Source organism: Musca autumnalis, unplaced genomic scaffold (assembly GCF_047663935.1).
Source record: "Musca autumnalis isolate F117 unplaced genomic scaffold, ASM4766393v1 scaffold_1, whole genome shotgun sequence".
Classification (NCBI taxonomy): Eukaryota; Metazoa; Arthropoda; class Insecta; order Diptera; family Muscidae; genus Musca; species Musca autumnalis.
In genome coordinates, this window is record NW_027411644.1 from 34,022,609 (window position 1) to 34,045,991 (window position 23,383).

The 23,383-nt window shown below is 38.3% G+C and overlaps 1 protein-coding gene across 3 annotated transcripts in view; it reads left to right on the forward strand.

The window, feature by feature from the left end:
- Positions 1-18,592, forward strand: part of thw (chitin-binding domain protein thawb) — a 152,347-nt gene extending 133,755 nt beyond the window's left edge. For all 3 annotated transcript variants that reach the window (XM_073971845.1, XM_073971854.1, XM_073971862.1), the window contains 3 exons: positions 11,980-12,029; positions 13,734-13,997; positions 14,056-18,592. In XM_073971845.1, the coding sequence (XP_073827946.1) occupies positions 11,980-12,029; positions 13,734-13,997; positions 14,056-18,477 (4,736 nt within the window). In that variant the 3' untranslated portion in view covers positions 18,478-18,592. The remainder of the gene's footprint in view (positions 1-11,979; positions 12,030-13,733; positions 13,998-14,055) is intronic.
- The last annotated feature ends 4,791 nt before the right edge of the window (positions 18,593-23,383 follow it).

Below are 23,383 nucleotides of genomic sequence, written 5' to 3' on the forward strand. Positions count from 1 at the left end.
TCCTCAACATACAGAGCTAGTGATCTTCTCTTAGAAGATCCTGCGATATCCTATAAGATGACCTAGTGATCTACTATAAGAATACTACGGGGTGGGGGAGCACCTAAAACAAGACCTACACGTCTTCTATAAGAAGACCCATAGCTAGACCTGGGATCTTCAATAAGAAGACTTAATGACCTTCTATAAGAAGCCCTGGTATGCTTTGTAAGAAGACCTTCTGATTCTCTACAAGAAGACCTGGTGGTCTTCTATAAGCAGACCTGGTGGTTTTCTATAGGAAGAGTGAAATGTCCGGATGGTCTTCCAAACGAATACCTCACGGTCTTCTATAAGAAGACTTGGAGGTCTTCTATAAGAAGACTTTGTTGTCTTCTATAAGAAGGTATGATGGTCTTCTATAAGAAGACGTGGTCCTCTATAAGCAGACTGCTGGTCTTCTAAAAGACGACTTAGTTGTATTTTATAAGAAAACCTGGTGATCTTCTATAAGAAGACCTGGTGATATTCTATAAGAAGACCTGGAGGTCTTCTCAGTGAAGACCCGGAGGTTTTCTCTGGGAAGACCTTGAGGTCTTCTTTATAAAGACGTGGAGATATTCTCTAAGAATACCTGGAGATCTTTTCTAAGAAGACCTGGAGATCTTCTATAAAAAGACCTGGAGATCTTCTCTAAGAAGGACTGGAGGTCTTCTCTATGAAGATCGGGAAGTCCTCTGGACTGGAGGTCTGCTCTATGAAGACCTGAGGTCTTCTCTAAGAAAAACTGGAGGCCTTCTCTATGAAGATCTGGAGGCCTTCTCTATGAAGACCTGGAGGTCCTCCCTATGAAGACCTAGAGGTCTTCTCTATGAAGACCTGGAGGTCTTCCATATGAAAACCTGAAGGTCTTCTCTATGAAGACCTGGAGGTCTTCCCTATTAAGACCTGGAGGTCTTCTCTATGAAGACCTGGAGTTCTTCTGTATAAATTTTTTCTCTGTGGAGACCTGGAGGTCTTCTCTATGAAGACCTGAAGATCTTCTCTAAGAAGACCTTTTCTAAGAAGAACTGGAGGTCTTCTCTAAGAAGAACTGGAGGTCTTCTCTAGGAAGAACGGGAGGTCTTCTCTAGGAAGACCTAGAGGTCTTCTTTATTAAGGTCTGGAGGTCTTCTCTAGGATGACCTGGAGGTCTTCTCTATGAAGACCTGTAGGTCTTCTCTATGAAGACCTGGAGGTCTTCTCTAAGAAGACCTGGAAATCTTGTCTATGAAGACCGGGAAGTCTTCTCTAAGAAGACCCGGAAATCTTGTCCATGAAGACCGGGAAGTCTTCTCTATGAAGATCGGGAAGTCTTCGCTATGAAGACCCGGAGGTTTTCTTTGTGAAGACCTGGAGATCTTTTTTAAGAAGAACTGGAGATCTTCTCTACGAAGACTTGGAGGTATCCTCTATGAAGACTTGGAGGTCTCCGCTATGAAGACCTGGAGGTCTTCGCTATGAAGACCTGGAGGTCTTCGCTATGAAGACCTGGAGGTCTTCGCTATGAAGACCTGGAGGTCTTCGCTATGAAGACCTGGAGGTCTTCGCTATGAAGACTTTTAGGTCCTTTCTATGAATACCTGTTGGTCTTCTCTATGAAGACCTGGAGGTCGTCTCTATGAAAACCTGGAGGTCTTCTCTAAGAAGACCTGTAGGTCTTCTCTATGAAGACCTGGAGGTCTTCTCTATGAAGACCTGTAAGTCTTCTCTATGAAGACCTTTAAGTCTTTCCTATGAATACCTGTTGGACTTCTCTATGAAGACCTGTTGGACTTCTCTATGAAGACCTGTAGGTCTTCTCTATGAAGACCTTTAGGTCTTCTCTATGAAGACCTGTAGGTCATCTCTATGAAGACCTGGAGGTCGTCTCTATGAAGACCTGGAGGTCTTCTCTATGAAGACCTGGAGGTTTTCTCTATGAAGAACTGTAGGTCTTCTCTATGGCGACCTAGAGGTCTTCTCTATGAAGACCTGTAGTTCTTCTCTATGAAGAGCTGCAGGTCTTCTCTATGAAGACCTGTAGGTCTTCTCTATGAAGACCTGGAGGTCTTCTCTATGAAGACCTGGAGATCTTCTCTATGAAGACCTGGAAGTTTTCTATATGAAGACCTTGAGTTTTTCTCTGTGCAGAGCTTGACGTCTTCTCTATGAAGACCTGGAAGTCTTCTTTATGAAGACCTGGAAGTCTTCTCTATGAAGACCTGGAGTTCTTCTCTGTGAAGACCCGGAGGTCTTCTCTATGAAGACCTGGAGTTCTTCTCTATGAAGACCTGAAGTTCTTCTGTATAAAGACCTGGAGGTCTTCTTTATGAAGATCTGGAGGTCTTCTGTATAAAGACCTGGAGGTCTTCTCTATGAAGGCCTGGAGGTCTTCCCTATGAAGACCTGGAGGTCTTCTCTAAGAAAACCTGGAAGTCTTCTCTATGAAGACCTGGAGGTCTTCCCTATGAAGTCCTGGAGGCCTTCTCTATGAAGACCTGGAGGTCTTCTTTATGAAGACCTGGTGGTCTTCTTTATGAAGACCTGGAGGTCTTCTCTATGAAGACCTGGAGGTCTTCTCTATGAAGACCTGGAGGTCTTCTCTATGAAGACCTGTAGGTCTTCTCTATGAAGACCTGTAGGTCTTCTCTATGAAGACCTGTAGGTGTTCTCTATGAAGACCTGTAGGTCTTCTCTATGAAGACCTGTAGGTGTTCTCTATGAAGACCTGTAGGTCTTCTCTATGAAGACCCTTAGGTCTTCTCTATGAAGACCTTTAGGTCTTCTCTATGAAGACCTGTAGGTCTTCTCTATGAAGACCTTTAGGTCTTCTCTATGAAGACCTGTAGGTCTTCTCTATGAAGACCTGTAGGTCTTCTCTATGAAGACCTGTAGGTCTTCTCTATGAAGACCTGTAGGTCTTCTCTATGAAGACCTGTAGGTCTTCTCTATGAAGACCTGTAGGTCTTCTCTATGAAGACCTGTAGGTCTTCTCTATGAAGACCTGGAACTCTTCTTTATGAAGACCTGTCGGTCTTCTCTATGGAGACCTGTCGGTCTTCTCTATGGAGACCTGTAGGTCTTCTCTATGAAGACCTGTAAGTCTTCTCTATGAAGACCTGTGGGTCTTCTCTATGAAGATCTATAGATTTTCTCTATGAAGACCTTTAGGTCTTTTCTATGAATACCTGTAAGTCTTCTCTATGAAGACCTGGAGGTAATCTCTATGAAGACCTGGAGGTCATCCCTATGAAGACCTTTAGATCTTCTCTAAGAAGAACTGGAGGTCATCTATAGAAGAATTGGAGATGGTCCGTAAGAAGAACTGGAGATCTTCTATAAGAAGACCTGGAGGTATTCTATAAAAAGATCTGGCGGACTTCTGAAAGAAGACCTAGAAGTCTTCTATAACAAGACCCGGAGGTTTTCTATAAGCAGAGCAGGAGATTTCCTATGAGAATATGGTTCTCTGGTATTCTATAAGAAGACCTGGTGCTCTTCTATATGAACACCGGCGGACTTCCATAGAAAGACCAATGGGTATTCTGTAAGACTTCAATGTTGCCTTCGTTTAGAAGACCTGGTGGTCTACCCTAAGAAGATGTGGAGGTATTCTCTATGAAGACCTGGAGGTCTTCTCTAAGAAGATCCTGGTTTATAAGAAGACCTTGTGTTTTTCGATAAGAAGACCAGGTCTAGTGGTCTTCTCTAAGAAGACCTAGTGGTCTCATCTAAGAAGACTCGATCGTCTTCTATAAGACAAAGTGATGACATTCTATAAGAAAACCTGGTGGTATTCTACAATGAGAAGACCTTTCGATTATTTTTAAGAACACCTGGTGGTCCGCTGGTCTTCTATTCGAAGACCTGATGGTCTTAAATTCGATAAAAAGACCTGGTGGTCCTCTATAAGAAGTGGTATTTTTAAGTAGACCTGTTGTTTCATCTTCATAAAATAATTTTGTTGGTCTTCTATTGAAGATTAACAACATTTTTCTTTATACATACATATGTCTTAAATTTAAATTTATAATAAACAAAATTATTTATATTCGCATACCACTGATGGGTTTATGGACCCATCAATCAAGCCCCGACACATACATTTAACAAAGCATAGCAATATTTCATTTTAACAATGTGTTATGACTTGTCACAGACAGACAGACGGACTGGTCAAGTATGGTGAAATAAAATAATGTAAGCATCTGTTTATGGTAGCGGAATACAACGTATTTTAGGAGCTTCTGACATTGCCGGCAGCTTGTAGTGTTATTTGACATTGAAACGTATATTTACATGTGTGTGTGTGTTCATGTATGTATGCAGGTATCTGATGAATTTGTGACATATGGAGATTAGAGATTAAGTAGATAATGGTATTGATATTTAAGCATATAAAATGGAGATCAGCGGATCAGTGCCGCAGCCATTAATCTCCATAAAGAAGTTACTATAAAATATGGAATTTCATTAAGAAATTACTATAAAATATATAAAATTCATTAATCCTAAAATGATTTTCCAGATATCAATTAATTTAATACTAGACCTAAACGTCGTTCTTGAGGACAATAAACTAGGCTATCTTATGATCGGGCATTAAAATCACAATTCTGGCACTGGAAATTCTTCTTCCAAGCATAATATTTTGTTATAAAATCGTGCTGAATTTATAACGGTTCGATTTTGCAGAGAAGTGAAAAATAGAATTTTAAATATAGTATAGTTTTTAATAAAGGTCGTCTCTTGGAGGTGACTTGGAAGATTAATAGCTTGTTTAGATTTGTTACAACAAATGTTTCTACATACGTACAGACGATCATACACATATCATTGTCATATAAAATATAGACTTCAATCTGTGCCACTAATTAATCTTCTTTATGACTCCCTGACATTTGTAAACGCATTTATGGCCACGGACACACATGAAAGAAAACAAGTACAAGTGATACCGCCACCACCACCACCAAACCGAATTACACCATTAACTACACATCTTCATTAGATTAAACCCAACCTGAAGGCTATTTATGGTTATTAACTTTTGTGTTAAATACAAATCGCCATCATCAAAAAGAGGAGTAAAAAATTAATTATTGACTTTTATAGCCTCCATGGATGTGATGCGTAATGTTGGCACCCCCAGAAATTATGACCCAAAAGGTAGTTCGGGTTGGCAGTCGAAAATAATGAAAAATATTACAAAATATTAATAAACATTAATTTAAATTAAAAGAAAATTTGTAGTACATTTGTAGGCATAATTACAGTTGGGAAACAAATGTGTAAGACAACGAAGAGGCCATCCAAAAATTGACCATATAAATGAAATAAAGTTGAGGGTCAATGTTAGTGATGAAAGCACAGAAAGATCACCATTTTGATAGATGTCCGGGTTTTCACAACTATGATAATAATCATGAAAATCTGAAAGAGGCTAGGGAGACTTCTGCCATATCAATGAGTGCACCCCGTATTATATTAGCTCCATGACGTATAGCATATAGTCCATGTCGTATAGCATTTTTGGAATAATAGGTTATAGGGGAAGTACCCCGGCCCCTCCGAAATTCAACAAAATATGTAGCCTATTTTCACCATCCCTGTGCATTGCCTGATAATTTCAGACAAATCGGTTCAGTAGTTTTTGTAGAAAAAAATTTAAATTGTAAAAAGTGGGCGTGGTCAAATTTTTTCCATGAAAACCTATGTTAGGTTATGACGAACATTTCTGAATAAAAATTATCCAAATCTAGCTAATCCAAATACGACAAACGACGACAACAAACGACATTTGAATTTTATTTATAAGGATTTGTGTTCGTGGTGCTTTGATCACTTTAACCTTATTTACACTGTCATCTAGATAAACTGTTTTAAGCAAATACGTCATTTATATGATATACACATATTTAAAGAAATTTGTAGCAAAAATTACGAGTTTTATCATCTTATTGGAAAATTAATGTTGAATATATATGTATGTTAATATGTATCACAATGGAAATTCTTATCTCCTTTCTTCTAAAGAACTCCTACGATAAGGAGGTCTGCTTACGACATGTTTACTGTATTAAAGTGATCCCTATTTAACAAAATTATCTCTTTACTCTACACACGCAACCCTCACCAACACATTCACTATCTTTATTAGAAAATTAATATGTTCTTCCGTGAACACTTGGGGGCCCAAAAATGCTTATGAAATGCTTATTTCAAAATATGAATATTGGAAATATAAGAAGCAAATACAATTCTAAATAAAAAAAAAATAAAAAAATTCAATCTTATTATAGCAGCAACCTAAATGATAGCACCCAGGAAGCTACTACATTTTTTTTCCAGCCAGTCGCTCCAGGCTGAATCGTCTTTATTTGGCGGTTTCTTCACTTTGTCAGTAGAAACGTCATCCTTCTGAGGTGGCTTCTTCTTGCTGGCGTTAGAAAGCTTACTCTACCAGCGTAAACAGTGAAACATCTTCTTACCACGTTGAAGAAAGTCATCTTTCTCTGGCGATTTCACATTTTTGTCCATAGGTATCTTCTCCTCATTTTGCTTGGCTTTCACACCTGACTTCACACGAAAATCCTTCTTCGTCCAATTGGTTTTCTTTACTACCGCGTAGTTGATATCTACCATGTGCGATTTGCCTTCTACACAAAATTTCTCATCTGTCGTCTTGATAAACTCGCTGCTATTTACGCTAATTTGGTTGGCCAAATACTTACTTTCCTCGCTAGCACTATTCGTCTTCTCCAAATGTTCAACCTTCATCGCTGCATTCTCATTGGCTATAAGCTTTGCAGCCAATACATGACGCTCCTTTTCCGGTAAATGTCGCATTTTCTCTGCGCTAGCCAATTCTTCCCTCAATTTCATAATTTCTAACGATAGTTGTGGCGACAACTCATCACGTTCGGAATCCACTGCACGACGTCCTCTCTCTCTCTCTCTAATGTAGCCAAATCTTTATTTACTCTCCTCAACTCTGCCCTCAAAGTTTTAAGCTCACGTTCTGCCTCTTGATTAGCCGCTAGTAATTCTTCCTTGGCTACCTCAGCATCACGCAAAGCATTCTCGACTTGCTCATTTAAAGCCTTGGCAAGCTTGACTGCATCTTCCTTTTCCGATTGGCATGCGGTCATAGCAAGTTCCATTGCCATGATCTCCCCTTTCATAATCTTCATAGCCTCTACAGCGGCCTTGCCTTGCATCCGCTCGTTGTCCATTTTTTTCTGCAGGCCACGGACTTCCATTTTGACCTCTTCAATCCTCATGTGTTAGTCTCTTATCACCACACACTGAGCGCTCACTCTGGTTTCAAGGCTTGCTTTAGCCTCTTCCGATTTTTCCAAGTCAATTTCCATAATCTTGTTCTTGACTTTCAATTTCCCTTCATACTCCGATATGTTGATATCTAAGCGCAGGAGTTCTATTTCTTCCTCCAATGACAGAGGCCTAATGGGCATCATCATTACTGATACCACTTCAATTGTCTTGGTAAACAATTGGAGGATTTTCTCCTTTACCATTTCATATTTTGCTACCAGTTTCGATGCTGCAGCCGTCTGCTTATCCACTTACGTATAAAAGGCATCATTGTAATATTTAGTCTGGGTTTCATTGACTTCTTCAATCGTCCAGTTGATGAGAAAAAGAAGCCTCTCCACCTCATCAGCAATTTTTGCCGCCGTTTCCATTTGGCTCAACATGGTGAATGTCCCTTCCCCTACGGACAATATCCCCACTTTGATATTAAAACTTCACCAGTCTGCTGACCCAACTTCCTCCCTGTGAGGCAAATTGTCAGCTATCCAGCTCTTTTTTGGTTCGGCCACTAATCCGGCTCGAAGGACCAATGTAAACAAGGATCTATAGATGTAAGGAAAGAAAAACACTTATTTCCTTTTTGAATGCTATACATGCACTGATTTAAGTAAAAAATGTTCTTAATAACTAAATAGTAAAATATGTCTTAACCTAATTTATACTAGTGTGTAGAAAGAGAGAGAGAGTGTACATGTGTATGTGAACGAACACATCTGCCATACAATCTTATGGAGAGTTCATAACACACACCCCATATGCCAAGCAAACTCATGGTTATCAGACTGCTTATAGATCAGGCCTGCCCAAAAAGAGAGCGGAGAAAATGTGAATGTATTCAAAATATTGGCAATTTATAACAGTGTGTTAGTAAGTTTGTATTCACGCAAGCAATAAAACAATAACAAATCAAAACATTTGTTCTCTTTTGTACGCTCTTTTTGTGGATTCGGGTCGTGTGCGCGTAAATTGCCGAAAATCATCGGCACCGCCGTGTCAAATGTGACCATGTTTGTTATAGATTGCCTGTAGCAATCTATTTCAGACATACCAGATGTGGCAATGGAAATTTTTATCTCATTTCTTCTAACGATCTCCTACGGTAAGGAGGTCTGCTTAACACATGTTTACCCTTTTCAAGTGGACTGTATTAAAAGTAGAGAACAAAATTATCTGATCTTGATCTCATCTTCATTCTTGAATATCAGACAACTTGTCTGCCTGTCAGGAATTGTGGGGGTACACTTCGCTAATGATTATTTCAGAAGAATAGATTCATGTATAGTTTAAAATTAATGATGACTGGGTTATCACATCAGTCACCACTCAATAGTAATTATGTTAGCATAGTGAATCACCTGCACACGGCATGCGAATACCACCAACAACTTAATTGTTGTTTGGAACAAAGAAGGGAATATCATACAAATTAAACGTAGAATTTAATTTATTTTTATACCCTCAGCCTTTAGGCTAAGGAGGGTATATACACTTTGATACGATGAAAATGTGCCTCATCGAAATAATGGTTTTAGACCCCAAGTATGTTTGGACGAAATGTGTTTCAGACAATTTGGAGTCGATCTAGCCATGTCCGTCCGTCTGTCTGTCTGTCCTGCTGGCTGGAGCGCACGATAACTCTCGAACGGATGAACCGATTCGGTTCAAATTTTGGCTTTCGTAATATTTTGCCCAAACTTAGTTTAAGTTCGAAGATGAGCTACATCGGTTCACCCCTTCCGGTACCTCCCCCACAAAAGTTCGAAAATGTTCGGAAAGTTTGGGCACACGATAACTCTTGAAGGGAGTGACCGATTTGGTCCATACCTTGTATAGTGTAAACTTTCTACCAGAGTAATATGAGCTTCCAATATGGTTTCAATAGGTCCACTCCTTCGGGTACCTCCCACACAAAATTTCGGAAAAGTTCAGTTTAGTTTGCATCCGTGGATGCAGTTTAATCAGTACAAGTGTACAGTACAAGTGCCGTTGGAGAAGATGTACTCCTATGAATTCACTTATTAATTTTACAAAAGAGCGCGCAGCTAGGATGCACTCCATTTTCGATCCAAATCACGGCTTAAGAAGCAGTGCTTTGGATTGAATTTATATTCATTCTTCGGATTGCATTTTTAATCAGTCTAAAGATGCAATAAAAATGCAAGCCATTGCGAAATATCCCAAAATAAATAAAATGCATTTATTATTTGTGTAAAACAAAACTCAAAGAACTTTATTATATTTATTATATAAACACAAATTTAAAAAAAAAAGTTTCCATTAAATTCAATCACATTTGAGCTTACTTCCTCCGTTCTCAATTTAATCCAAGCGCGTCTGATTTTGCTTCATGATCCAAAAGGTTTTTTATCTTGCCTTCCCATCACTAGTTCAGCTTTCGACAGGGACTCCAACTCCGCTCCTTTAAAAATTTCCCTCTCGTGAATTACCGCAAAAATGTTCGCAACTTAAGTTTTTATTTCTTTATTTTATAACAAATTCTCCGAAATGTATACACTCTTGTTTGTCTTTTGAAGAAATGTGTAGGGATCAACCAACTGGTTTTTTCTGTAGGGATCTCTACAGCAACTGCTTATAAAATGTATCGAACGGAGTACATTTTTCATAACTCTGTTGGACTACATCGAAAGATGTTGTGAAATCATAACTCCAATTGCACAACTTCCAAATTTTTTTGCTGGGATAGAACAAAAATTGATCAGCACTAGCTGAATAAGAAACGATGTTGTTAAGTTGAATGTTGATGAGATACATGTGGTCTGTTCCTGAACTGCAAGAATCTACTAATTTTTACTATTTTTTTTTTCGATAACATAAAGGAAAAATGTTTAACGTAGTAAAAAATAGTAGCTTTTTGCAGGTTCTGGAACAGAGCAATGTTTTATTTACAGCCGTTTCAACTTGCTTGCTAATAGCTCAGTTAGACTAGCCATAAATCCTGAACTGGATTTAATAAATCCAGTACAAATCTCATTGCATTTAGATTTACCTTTGGAGGACTTAAATGGCAGTCAGCTGATTTTTGTTTATAGCACACATGGCACAATTACCCAGGTAGTGGCATCGTAAAATTTTGAATATGTTATGTCAAAACTTTCTTTATGTTGTTGGGGAAATTACAACAAAAATAATTTTTTTATAAAGGGATTTGACTTTTCATATTCGACCAGCTGGTGTGATACCACTACCTGGTAGTTCTGCCATGATAGCACAATTACCAAGGTAGATGCTTCAGACCATCTGATCGAATTTGAAACGTCAAAAGAAGTTGTTGTAAATTGAATTCGTCTCAAAAACATACGGCAAATTACAATTTTATTATTTAATATTGAAAATGCTAGCACATTATGCTACTAATGAGCAAATAATGAATTATTTTATCGTTTAGACATCGTAAATATTAGTCTTGGTTGATTAAAATCAACATACTATATCGAAGCAAATTCAATTTTTTCCCTTGTTTACAAATTTTGACAATTTAAATTATTTTGTTGTAGTAATTCACCGATGCATATACCTTGTTTCTTGTGCCAGTTTGCAACAGTTGTATTTTCTAGATTATGCCAAATTTAAAACAAATCCACTTAATATGAGGATTTATTGGGAAATCGGGTAGATTATGGCCGGATTTAGCAAATAAATCCTGATAATGCGCTAAATCCGGCTAATAAGGTCATATCTAAATGGCATATAACTTACAAATTATTTATTAAGTCCAATTTACATATGTACATTAAATGATTTCGTTTTACGAAATCCTAGAAGTGCATTTACATCTGTTTTTTTTTTTGCGTCATTTGCTTACGCACACAATCGCACATACACACATATACAATAACACAAAAACACACAATATATTTATTCAGAAAAATAGGAATTTCAACACAAATGTGTATCAAATAACTTAAATTAATTCCAATAACAAAAAACATAATTTTTGCAAGTTGTTTAACCATTTATTTTCACTTTTGTCATCGTTTGAGTATTTTTGTTTTTATACAACACACACAAACAAACAAAGACATAATAAAACCGTTGCATTTTTTGGTAGTTTATGACGATAAAGCAATGTTGCGTATAATAGTATGGTGTTTTCGTGCGTTGTTTAGAATAAATGACGTAGCTATCGTCATTTATTTTTGTATGATAAATAACGCAAAATGTTGCCTGTTTTAGCAAATAAATGACGAAACAGCTCTAAATGACGAAAAAGTTGCTAATGTAAATTGGACATTAACCCAGGCACAATCTAAGAACTCGTATCTTCTATTTAACAAATAAGAAAGAACAGCTCGAGATTTCTGAGACCCTTCTAAGTGGTGATGACCCGAGTGCACATGGCTTGAGAAAGTAACAGAAATGTTTATTAGTTGTCAACGTTGTCACATGCAGCATGTAAACCCAACCATATGTTTCCTAAGAACATAAGAATTATGGAAACATAATTAAATAACTCATTTGTTCCATCACATTATCTGATCATATCAATGAGCTGGCGAGAAATCAACACTTGTAGCACTTGAAATCGTCTTCTTATTCCTTCTTGGCCACTTCAATAGAAGAAATAATTACAACTTTTTTGCAACATCACTAATTAGTATCTTTTCATCCATTGTTTCATTTCAGCTTTTTTAGTTCTAGTTGTGCTATTGAATCTTTCAGTGGCTGATGCACGAGTAAGTATGATTTTTTATATTAAAATTATATTTTGGCAAACCAAAAAAAAAATAAATAACAAAAGAAAAGAAAAAATAATTCAATTTAAATAAACAATTTATAATGCCATGGTGAAGATTTCTTTAGAGACTTCCGTATCGCCAAAATGGTAATTGCATTTTTCACGGTATATAAAAATGCTATTTAATAGCTACGGAAAAGTTAAAGCAATTTTGGTTGTGTATGCATACACTGTTCCTCCAATGAATAAGTGATTATTCACCGAAAGATCCTAAAGACATAATCGTGAATATGAATAGTAAAGGACTTGAAAATATCTGTCCTATTGGTAGTAGGTAGTTTTTGAGAGAGCACGCAAAATTATATTAAACAAAAAAATGCTCTCGATGTCGCTATTGTATACATCTTTGACACAAACCTTGCATTGTCATTAACTAGACACATATAGCATTCCTTATCCACTAAATATAAAAGGTTGGTGTCGTGGATATAAGCAGAAGTCATTTTTCCCGGATATTCACAAACTACCTATCGTTGCCAACTAAATAAATAATCAATTACCGAATGTTGAAAAGGTAAATATCAGGCAGGTTTGTGAGATATTATTACTGATGTAGTCGCCTAGGCTATAAGCGCCTATCGTATGAATACCACTCTCGGGAGTAGCAACTTAAATGTCACATTTTATTAAAACCTATTTCATGTAAATGCGCTTAAATTCCATTCGAATTATTTCTGATATTCCAGCTAGATGTCGCTTTAGTTGATATCTTTGACACAAACCTTATGTCGACTGTCAGCACAGACACTAATCTCATTCATTGTACAAATTATATGGCATCCTCCCAGACAAATGATGATAGATGATTCGTGTCTTAGATGCAATCTGAAGGTAAATGTCGCTCTTGTTGAGCGTCGCCTAGGCTATAAGCGCCTATCGTATAAATACCGCCCTCGGGATTGGCAACTTAAAAGTCACATTTTATTAAAACTTATTTGATGTAAATGCAGCTTAAATTTCATTAGAATTATTTCTGATACTGCAGCTAGATGTCGCTTTCGTTGATATCTTTGACACAAACCTTATGCCGACTGGCAGCACAGACACTAATCTCATTCGTTGTACAAATTATATGGCATCCTCCAAATGATGATAGAAAATTCTTGTCTTAGATGCAATCTGAAGGTAAATGTCGCTTTTGTTGATATCTTTGACCTAAACCTTATATTTTCTGTTAGTAGAGACATACATCGCATTCGTAGAAGATTTTTGTCTTTGATGTAAACAGAAGTCAAATTGCCCCTGCAGTTAAAAACCACCTACTGCTGCAGGATAGACAGATAACTTGTGAAAAATAGTCTTTAAATTGGACAAGAGGATAGATTCGATTCTTTGAACAATTAGTCTGACATTTCCCGGTAGATTGTTCTCTTCTTGATACGTGGTTTAGATCCTTACATAAGGGGAAACTATATATCTCTCTCTTGACTTCAAAAACTTCCTTCTGTTGCCGACTAAGTAGGCGATAAGTTGTAGACTCTTTGACCGATTATCAACAGGGCGAAACTGGTGAAGCCGCAAATTAAGTGGTATACATTATTTATATGTAGCAGGAAGCATGGGATATTAAAACAATTTTCTAATACATTTTTTCTACTCTTTCTCCTCCCACCCCATCTTCATTTTCCTCAAAAATATACAGAGCCACATACCCGCCAGGGTTTTAGCCAAGCAAACTGGAGCCACACAATTCGAGGAACACTATGAAACCCAGGCCGATTGTAATGAACACAAGCACAGCTTGAGGAAACGGGCCTCCGATGAAGATGTTGACTATGAAGTATATCAAGGTGTTGTGGGACGTCCCGGCATTGATTTTCCCATTTATCCAAGGATACCGAAGACGAGTTTCAGTTGCCGTACCTATGGTAATGGTTATTTTGCCGATATGGAAACCGATTGTCAGGTAAGAGGTATCGTATAGGATTCTAGCTTTTGAAAACTAATTATTTTTTGCCTTGCAGGTCTTTCACATTTGCGAAGAGGGCCGTAAAATCTCTTTTCTCTGCCCGAATGGTACAATTTTCCAGCAAAGCGAATTAACCTGTGACTGGTGGTTTAAGGTCAACTGTTTGGGTTCTTCCAGCTTCTATGGCGAAAGCAGCGAACTGTTGGGCAAACAGCGTGACCAACATTTGAAACCTGTGGTACCAGTTCAAGGTTTTAATATAGTAGGCGGTGGTTTGAATATTAAACCTCGAGTACCTGCTAAGAGTACTGGACGTTCTAGAGATGGAATAAACATAGATGCCGATGTTAGTGGTAAGATTGGTCGCAATGGTGCGGGTGGTGCAGTTGGTTCGGGTAATGCGAAATCTGTAGGACCTCAACGTAAAGCTTCTGGTGATGCAACTTATGTTACGGGAAAAGCAACGGGAAGCCCAAGATCAGGTGGTACAAATGGTTATGCAGATGCTACCTATGGCAAGGGAAAGACCACTTCGGGAAGCCCAAGATCAGGTGGTAACAATGGTGGTGATGCTTCGTATTCCAGTGGTGGTAAAGGTCCTAATGCAAACAGTGAGAGTTATGGGGACAATAAACGAGGTCCCACCACCAGTAATGATAAATATAGAGATGGTAATAGAGGTCCTAGTGCCAGTAATGAAAAATATCGGGATAGCAATAGAGGTCCTGTTACCAGTAATGACAAATACAGAGATGGTAACCGTGGTCCCGATGCCAGTAACGACAAATACCGTGATGACAATCGTGGTCCCGATGCCAGTAATGAAAAATATAGAGATGGTAACCGTGGTCCTGATGCCAGCAATGAAAAATATAGAGACGGTAACCGTGGCCCTGATGGCAGCAATGAATATTATCGCGATGGCAGCAGTGGTCCCAGTGGTGACAGCTATCGTGAAGGCAATAATGGTCCTGAAAATGAAAATTATAGATCTGGTAGCCAGGGTCCTAATGGTCCCAGTGGCGACAGTTATCTTGTGGGCAATGATGGTCCTGAAAATGAAAACTATAGATCCGGCAGCAAGGGTCCTAATGGCCCCAGCGGAGATAGTTACAAAACTGGCAAAGATGGTCCCAGTAATGAAAATTATCGTACAGGTCCCAATGCTGACAGTTACAAAACTGGTAAAGATGGCCCCACTAATGAAAATTATCGCTCAGGAGGTAATGGACCCAGTGGCCCAAGTAGTGTTAAATACAAGGTTGGTAAAAATGGTCCCAGCAGCAAGCAATCTCCAAGTGGTTCAAATGGCAAAACAGTTGGCAGCAGCTCCTCTGATTTGAATGGTCCTGGAGGTCACTCAAGCTACAAATACCAAACATCGGGTGTCGGCACAGATTTTGGTGCCAGCACCAGTGCCAGCCATGAATATCCCAGCATAAACAAACCAGAAAGACGCATCGATTCCGCTGAAATGCCTTCCATAGAGAGTGTGGACTTTGAGGATCTTTCAAGTGAGAAATCGAAATCGGAAATTACCGTTATCACCAGCAATGACAATGAGGATGAATCACAAATGACCGCTGAGACAGCTTCCTTTGTCTACGATGGCAATCGCAACTCTTATGATACAAAAAAGAAAACTCAACAAGTTTCTGCCAAGGATGCGAAGAGTCAAGGCAAGTCAGCTGATGAAGTACGCTCTAGAGGTTCTGGAGATCGTGGCTCCCAAAGACATGGTTATGTTAATTTGAACAGTGAAACCACGGAAAAGGCCCGCAGCAGTTCGAGAGGCAATCAGCGGTATCGTGAGGATAAGACTAGCCAAGACCAGACAAACAGCGATGAGAAGACCAATAAGAAACAGAAATATTCCGGTGCTGGAGAGAACAAAAAGGAGAAATTCGTGGTAGACACTGGAGTGCCCCATCCCACACCTTCATATGTTTCGGGTACCTATACCACAGCAAGACGCATTGAATCCACCAGGACAACACCCTTCTACACACCCACAGTACCCCCAGTCACGAAGGGTAAGACCAATAATGAAGGCAAATCCAAGGAAGCCACGGCCACTACTCCCTCACCCCATCGTTTCAGTGTGGGCAATCAAGGTTCCGGCCTATTTTTGGAGGGAGAAAAGAAAGACCATGTCAAACCCACTACGAACTCCAGAACTAGCCAAGTTAGCGAAGCCACAACCCTACGCTCCATTGTGATTGGTATGCGCCATGACTATGGGGAGTTGCCACGTAACCACAAATACTATGAAGCTGACATTGAGTCTGTGGAAACCACAACACCAGCCACCACAGGACCCACATATCTACCCAAATCTTCAGAAAGTTCCTCTTCCAAACTATCCCAAGGCTCAAGTGGTGATAGTTTGTTGTTTGCTCCCGCAACTGATGTCGAAGTTAGTCGCAATGTCAACGAAATGCTGAAGACCATGGATGTCATTAAACACAACTTCCAAGATGTGGAGCTGATAAAACAGTCATCGGGTAATGGTAGTAATCGCCAGGGTTTGGATATACCACCATCCTCAGGACCAGATGCTTTGGTGTCCTTGGCCAAATACTTTGCCACGGAACAAAATGAAAGCCTCTCCAACAAGAATCTCAATGCTTTGGGTGGCGGCGAGGACAAGGACAAGAAGTCGGAGGTCAAGGGTAAATCTGATATCCTCTCCAGCGGTGTAATAAGGAAAACGGAACACCATGGCAGCAGCACATCCACAAACTCCCTGGCTCCCAAGGATAAACCCTCCGATACCACAGCCACATTGACCACCGAAAGTTCGGCCTCATTGGCGCCCAATGCCGATGACATTGCCACCGGTTTGCTAAGCAACAAAACGGTCAGGAAATACAACAAACTCTTTGGTTTGGATAATGGCGAGACTGGTGAAGAGGAAAACAAAGAGGGTAAACTTAGAACTGATGCCTCTCAAGCCAAATCCCCAGCCAGCCAAACTGGGGTCACTTCCTTCCCACAAATTGGACCCACAGATGCCACCATACGCACCTTGGCCCAGAAACCCGAATCCCGGAAAATTGCCCAAGTCTTTTCGAATGCTTTGAATGATTATCTCAATGATCCCGTTAAGTTCCGTGATGAACTGCGTTCCCAGGCCAGACCCACAGAACCTCCATTCGCAAATGGTTTTGTTAGTGTCACCGATTCCTCGCTCTTCAATCATGGCACGGCGGCCACATATTTGCCCACCTTGGCACCTACCACAATTCGTCCCTACTCCACCACCGAATCCAATTTGGCCTCGGACATCAACAGCCATTTGATAACATCGACGGGTTACCCTGACTCCGAATTGACCACCAATGTTTTTGATGCCACCACATTCAAGTCTTCCGGGGAGCGGAAATCATCGAATTTGGAATTCTCGGCAGAATTGGAACCACCAAACTCAGGGGATTCTGGTGAGGGAGAAGAACTTTTGCGAGGGGAACACACCGAATCGTTTGCGAAGAACAACAAACAGACGGAAAAGTCGGGCAAATTGAGTTTCTCCAAACCCCAAAAGTCCTGGTCCTTTATTGAAGAAGATGATGTCTTGGATCCGCTGAAGATTAATGATGGCCTTATGAAGAAAACCACCTATCAACCCAAGATCCAGCAACAAACGAAAGTAGCTGCTGTTGAGGGTCAATCCAGAAGTCCCGCATCATCAATTTCTGCCCTCTCCTCCTCCCCCATTACCACATCGGCTGAATTTAACCAAAGAGGAGGACAAAGTGGTCAATATAAGGTCCCCTCAGAAGATCCTTGGGGCGAGCTTTTTGATGCCTATGACATTTCCAAGGAAAATCTACCAGCCACCACCGGCCTGCAACGTATTGCCAATAAACTTTTCGGAGGCCTCAATGAAACCGAGGCTTTGCATTTGAAAAATGTCATGGCCGAGGCGGAACATAACCGTCAAATCTTGCGCCTATTACTTTTGCTCATACAAACCTGTGATGACCACAATGGCAAGGCTTTGGAGAGGTCACGCAAAAGCCTTTTGGGCGCCCTGATTTCCATGGATGGTAAATTACAAAGCTCTGGCAAGGGAAAATCAAGCAGAGCCCATGGTACCCAGCAAACCTTGACCACAACCGAAAAACTACCCGTTACCACTTATAGAAGAACCGGTAGTGGCGAAGAATTCACCACCACCACCCTGAGTTATGGTGCCACAGATGAACCAGCCACCACCACAACAGTCAGCGGCATTACAACGACAACTGATGCGGCCGCCAGCGGAAATAGTGCTGAGGCCACCACTAAATTTGCCATTATTGTTGATGATTTTGGTGGTGAATCGGCGGCCACAACTACCACAGAGTCTGGAGCAACATCGGCGGCAGCTGGCTCTTCTTCTCCCGGCAGCCTGGATGGTAATGCTGATAAAAGAGCTTTAGAATTACTAAAGTCACTTTATTCTCTGGCCTCAAAGTTTACAAGTAGACGGTAAAATGCTTAAGCTCCATTCGAGCATGAAAAGCTTTTCTATCGAATACCATAACTTAATACGATTCCTATAATGAAAACGCGTATCCTGTAGAACAGAAACAAAAAAAGAAGAAAAAGTAGAAGAAGAAGAAGTAAACAATGAAAACAGTGTTGCCAGCATTACATACTACACAACTTTATTTTTGGAAAAGCTTAAGAGTAAAGCTTTTCTCAGAAAGAAAGAGAAAACAACAAAAACACACAAAATATTAGTCAAAATTTTCTTAAACAAAGCTTCAATGTTGCAAAGTTTTTTTATTTTTTTGTTAGTTTTTAAGCATTGAAAATGGAAGCTTTTTTCAAGATCCTAAGAAGTCAAGAAGTCTCTTTGATCCCTTAAAAAAATAAGTCAAAAAAACACACAGATGCACTATAGTTTTTCAATCACAATAGGCAAGGATTAAACCTATTTTACACTGAAACCTAAAAGAAAAGTTTTACGTTATTTATTTGACAGATATTCAAAGGAATTGACAACTTCAATTACGTCTTATAGAAATCCGTTTGATGTAAATGCGGCCAACAAGTAACGTACGTAACATTATGTTAGGGAACAAACAGTGAACAAATAGGTACATAATTTCACTTAATCCTTTCACTTAAAGCTCAAATCCTGAAAAATAATGCGAAAAATAAATAATTCACAATAGATACATTTTTAGTTAGTCAACTAAAAGATTAATTGGTAATCCGCGCAACTTACGTAACGCAACGTGTTATGTATGACAAGAGAATAAAATTACTTACACGAGCACGTAACGTACTTAACGTTACGTTACGCCAATTTGACTTCTTGTGTTGTGTTCCTTTTGACTTATTTCCACAGCTTATTCCCAACTTCCAATCCAACTCCTTTTTTTTCCTTTTCCCACTTTTTTCAACTTTTTTTAGACTTAATTTTATTGTAATAAAGTTTTTTAGAATACTATTTTTTTTAAAAAAATTAAACAAAAAAATATTTTATTTTTAAGTACCACTGCCGTAACTTGTAAATATTCAGAAAAACAAACACACACAAATGTTAAACAAAATGATGATAATGTTGTCACAAATAAGTATTAGTTAATGAAATGAAAAAAAAAAACCAACAACAATAATACTAAAATAAATACTCATATTATATTTTTTTATTTTGTTTCTTTACGTGTTTAAGGGTTATCAGTATCAATTATTTCTCTTCAGTTCTTCCAGTTAACCCTGCTTCTGTTCTAAATTTACATATCTTCTACTATTTTCTTTTTTATTCTTCCCAAAATTACATCTCTATGAAATTATTATTTAATAAATTTTTTGTGTAAATATTTATTGCTATTATTATTTTATTCTTATATACATATTTGCTATAGCCCCTCTTTTGCCACAAATATTGTATGATTATTTTTTTTTTTTTTTTATATATAAATATATTTGTATATTAATATTTAAATAAATAAAAAATATATATTAAAAATTAAAAAAAAATAATTTTAAAATGTTTTTTTTCTTTGGAAATTTTAATGATGGGAATATTGGCAATTTTTGGGTCAAAAATTAAAACTCAATGGAAAAGTGTCGGAGATACAAAAAAACATATTTCCACTTTGTTAATTTTCTTTCCTATTTAAAATATTGTGTTTTTTATTTCTTCTCCCACATGTTTAATCCATCGAAGCCTTAGAATCCCAGTTCTGCTTTTTATGGTTATTAAAGAAAACACCATTTTCGTAGATTGTTTGGTTGATTCACTCTCTGTATTGCGGAAGATGCTCTGCTATTAGCTTCAACTACTTAAGGAAGCCCTGAGGTCGGAGATACAAAAAAACATATTTCCACTTTGTTAATTTTCTTTCCTATTTAAAATATTGTGTTTTTTATTTCTTCTCCCACATGTTTAATCCATCGAAGCCTTAGAATCCCAGTTCTGCTTTTTATGGTTATTAAAGAAAACACCATTTTCGTAGATTGTTTGGTTGATTCACTCTCTGTATTGCGGAAGATGCTCTGCTATTAGCTTCAACTACTTAAGGAAGCCCTGAGGTTGATGTACAGTTTCGAGTTGCTCAAGAGGAATAAATGAATTTATTGAATTTTATTCTACTTAGCTTCACTTTTGAGAAGCGACAAAGTCGTTTAGTCATGTATGATAAAATTTAGTAGTACATAGTTGCTTAAAGTAGTAGTATTAAATATATTTACAGAGGTGTATTTTTAGCTGTTAACTTTAAAAATGTAAAGATCAATCACAATAGGAAATATGATAACGTATAAAATCACAATGACAAAAGTACAAAAGCTTAAAGGTGTTACTATTGAAATGTAGAGGGCGTTAAACTGTAATGATTAAAATGTTGATTGCTTCAGTCTCCCCCTTTGATGCTGAAAGCGTCCCGATGAAGCATCAGAAATAAATGATTGTGGGAACTGCTATGGCAAACTGTATCAGGAATTGGATTGTTGAATCTGTTAGATCTGCTAAATAAACTGTATTAGGATAATGGGCTCTTGAATTTTGCTGAGATATCAGTTTGTTGAATCTGCTAAAACTGCAATGATGGTAGGAAGATTGTGTTGAACTAGTCTTGTTGGATGCTGAAACCATAGACTTTCTACGGAACCTCCCCCTGGAGTAAAACTGCATTGTTGTTGAAGTGAACGGCATGATTTGGTGGATCCAGAAATGATGTTTATCCACACTCTGTAGGTACTGATGATGCACTATTATCGGTTTCATGTACTTCAGAAGCATTGAAGTTGATGTGTTGTGTCCAATTTGTGTGATGATGCACTGCTATCAGTTTCATGTACTTATGGAAGCATTGAGGTTGATGTATAGTGTTCAAATTGCATGATGATGCACTATAATCGGTTTCATGTACTTCTGGAAGCATTCAAGTTGATATGTAGTGTTCAATTTGTTCTACAGGAATAACCCGTCGTCTTATATGGCCATCTGTATAGGTCTTCTGTGAAACAAGACGATTGCGAAGACTCTGTGCTTTCACAAATTATGAACCTTTTGTTGTTGTAGTCCTCGGCTGTTGATGGTAGAAAGTGGTCGTGTTACATGGCCACTGAGTTGGGCGCCAATAAAGATAACACGATTTTCGTAGATTGTTTGGTTGATTCACTCTTTGTTTTGCGGATGATGCTCTGCTATCAGTTTCAACTACTTAAGGAAGCACTGAGGTTGATGTACAGTTTCAAGTTGCTCAAGAGGAATGAATGAATTTATTGAATTTTATTCTACTTAGCTTCACTTTTGAGAAGCGACAAAGTCGTTTAGTCATGTATGATAAAATTTAGTAGTACATAGTTGATTAAAGTAGTAGTATTAAATATGTTTACAGAGGTGTATTTTTAGCTGTTAACTTTAAAAATGTAAAATCAATCACAATAGGAAATATGATAACGTATAAAATCACAATGACAAAAGTACAAAAGCTTAAAAGTGTTACTATTGAAATGTAGAGGGCGTTATAGTGTAATTATTAAAATGTTGATTGCTTCACTATGGCTTTTTAGTAGGTTCAATTTCGGTCATTCTTATGAAATGGCCTAACCAAAGTAATCGTTGTAACTCGAATCGTTGAAGTATGTAAAAGTCGTTGTATAACCGGTAGAGCTCATACTCGTCGTACTTACCGTCAACTCAGATTGGGCTCTAAAACAAAGACTATGGCCATTTACTAGAAACTTGCCTATGCTCGAGCTCTTGCCTACATAAACACTTCTCTTCAAGACAACTCCTTAGAATTGATCCGCAGTATTGAGACTCTGAACATTCAACCTGTCATGCCATTAATACTGAAGAGCTGAATCAATTTTTTTTAAAAATACTCGTCAGTACCACCGCTGTACAGGCCATTTAACATGGCAAAGAGTTGGCGCCCAATACTTACTTACTTAGCTGGCCCATTACAGAACATTTGTTCCATAGGCCGAACTAAGAAAAGATCTCCAATTCTCTGTATTTGTTGCTTCGCACTCTGGAATACCGCGCCTTTTCATCTCTTCATCCAATTCTTCTTTTTATTTCACAACTGATGTCATTTGTTGTGTTTATGGAGGTGCCGAGGTAGACGAAGTCTTTTACTACCTCAAAATTATACGAACCAACTTTCACAGTTGGTCCGAGCTCAATGGACGCATTGCGCGTCGACACCATCAACTTGGTCTTCTCACCGTTTACAGGCAGACCCGCCGACCTTCATAAAGGTATCATTTACTTCTTTTACTGATCGTCGCATGATGTACACTCCACGTCAGTAGAATAGAACACCTAAATTTTTGTTAATGTTAGCTTATTTATCCCAAAACGAATTAATCAACGTTTTTCATCTTGTAGGGATTTAAAGTCTATAATGTTCCGTATCAAACACGGAAAAAATTATGTTTCTAGCTCTTCGCGAATTGATTTTCTGATCCATTTTCCGATCGTACTATGAAAAATAGGCATTTATTTTTGGTCATCAGGATAGAACAGTCATTTTATTTTCGCGAATTTTTGAGATGTTAACTCCGAATTTTCTTTCAGTCGATAAAGCTAGGTTTTTTAATCATTTTTCACCAAAGAAAGCCTATAAATAATTCCGCGAACACCGAAGTAGCAGCGTTAAATGGTTTAAATTGACAGATATTTCAAACATCTCGGAATATCAATAGGAGTCGCGCAGATATGTCATATTTCTTCTTAATTAGATAGAATATGACACAGACAACCTCGACGGATACAATCGAGTTCTTCGGATGCTGATAAGATGTAACATTTTCAAAGTACGTCAAAATTTCTTATAAAAACCTTGATGTTTTGTTCAATAAAATGGTTTTTCCGCGAACAAGTCTGCCATTTAAAGGTTTGAAAATAGGCTTCACGTTTAGAGGAAGACAAT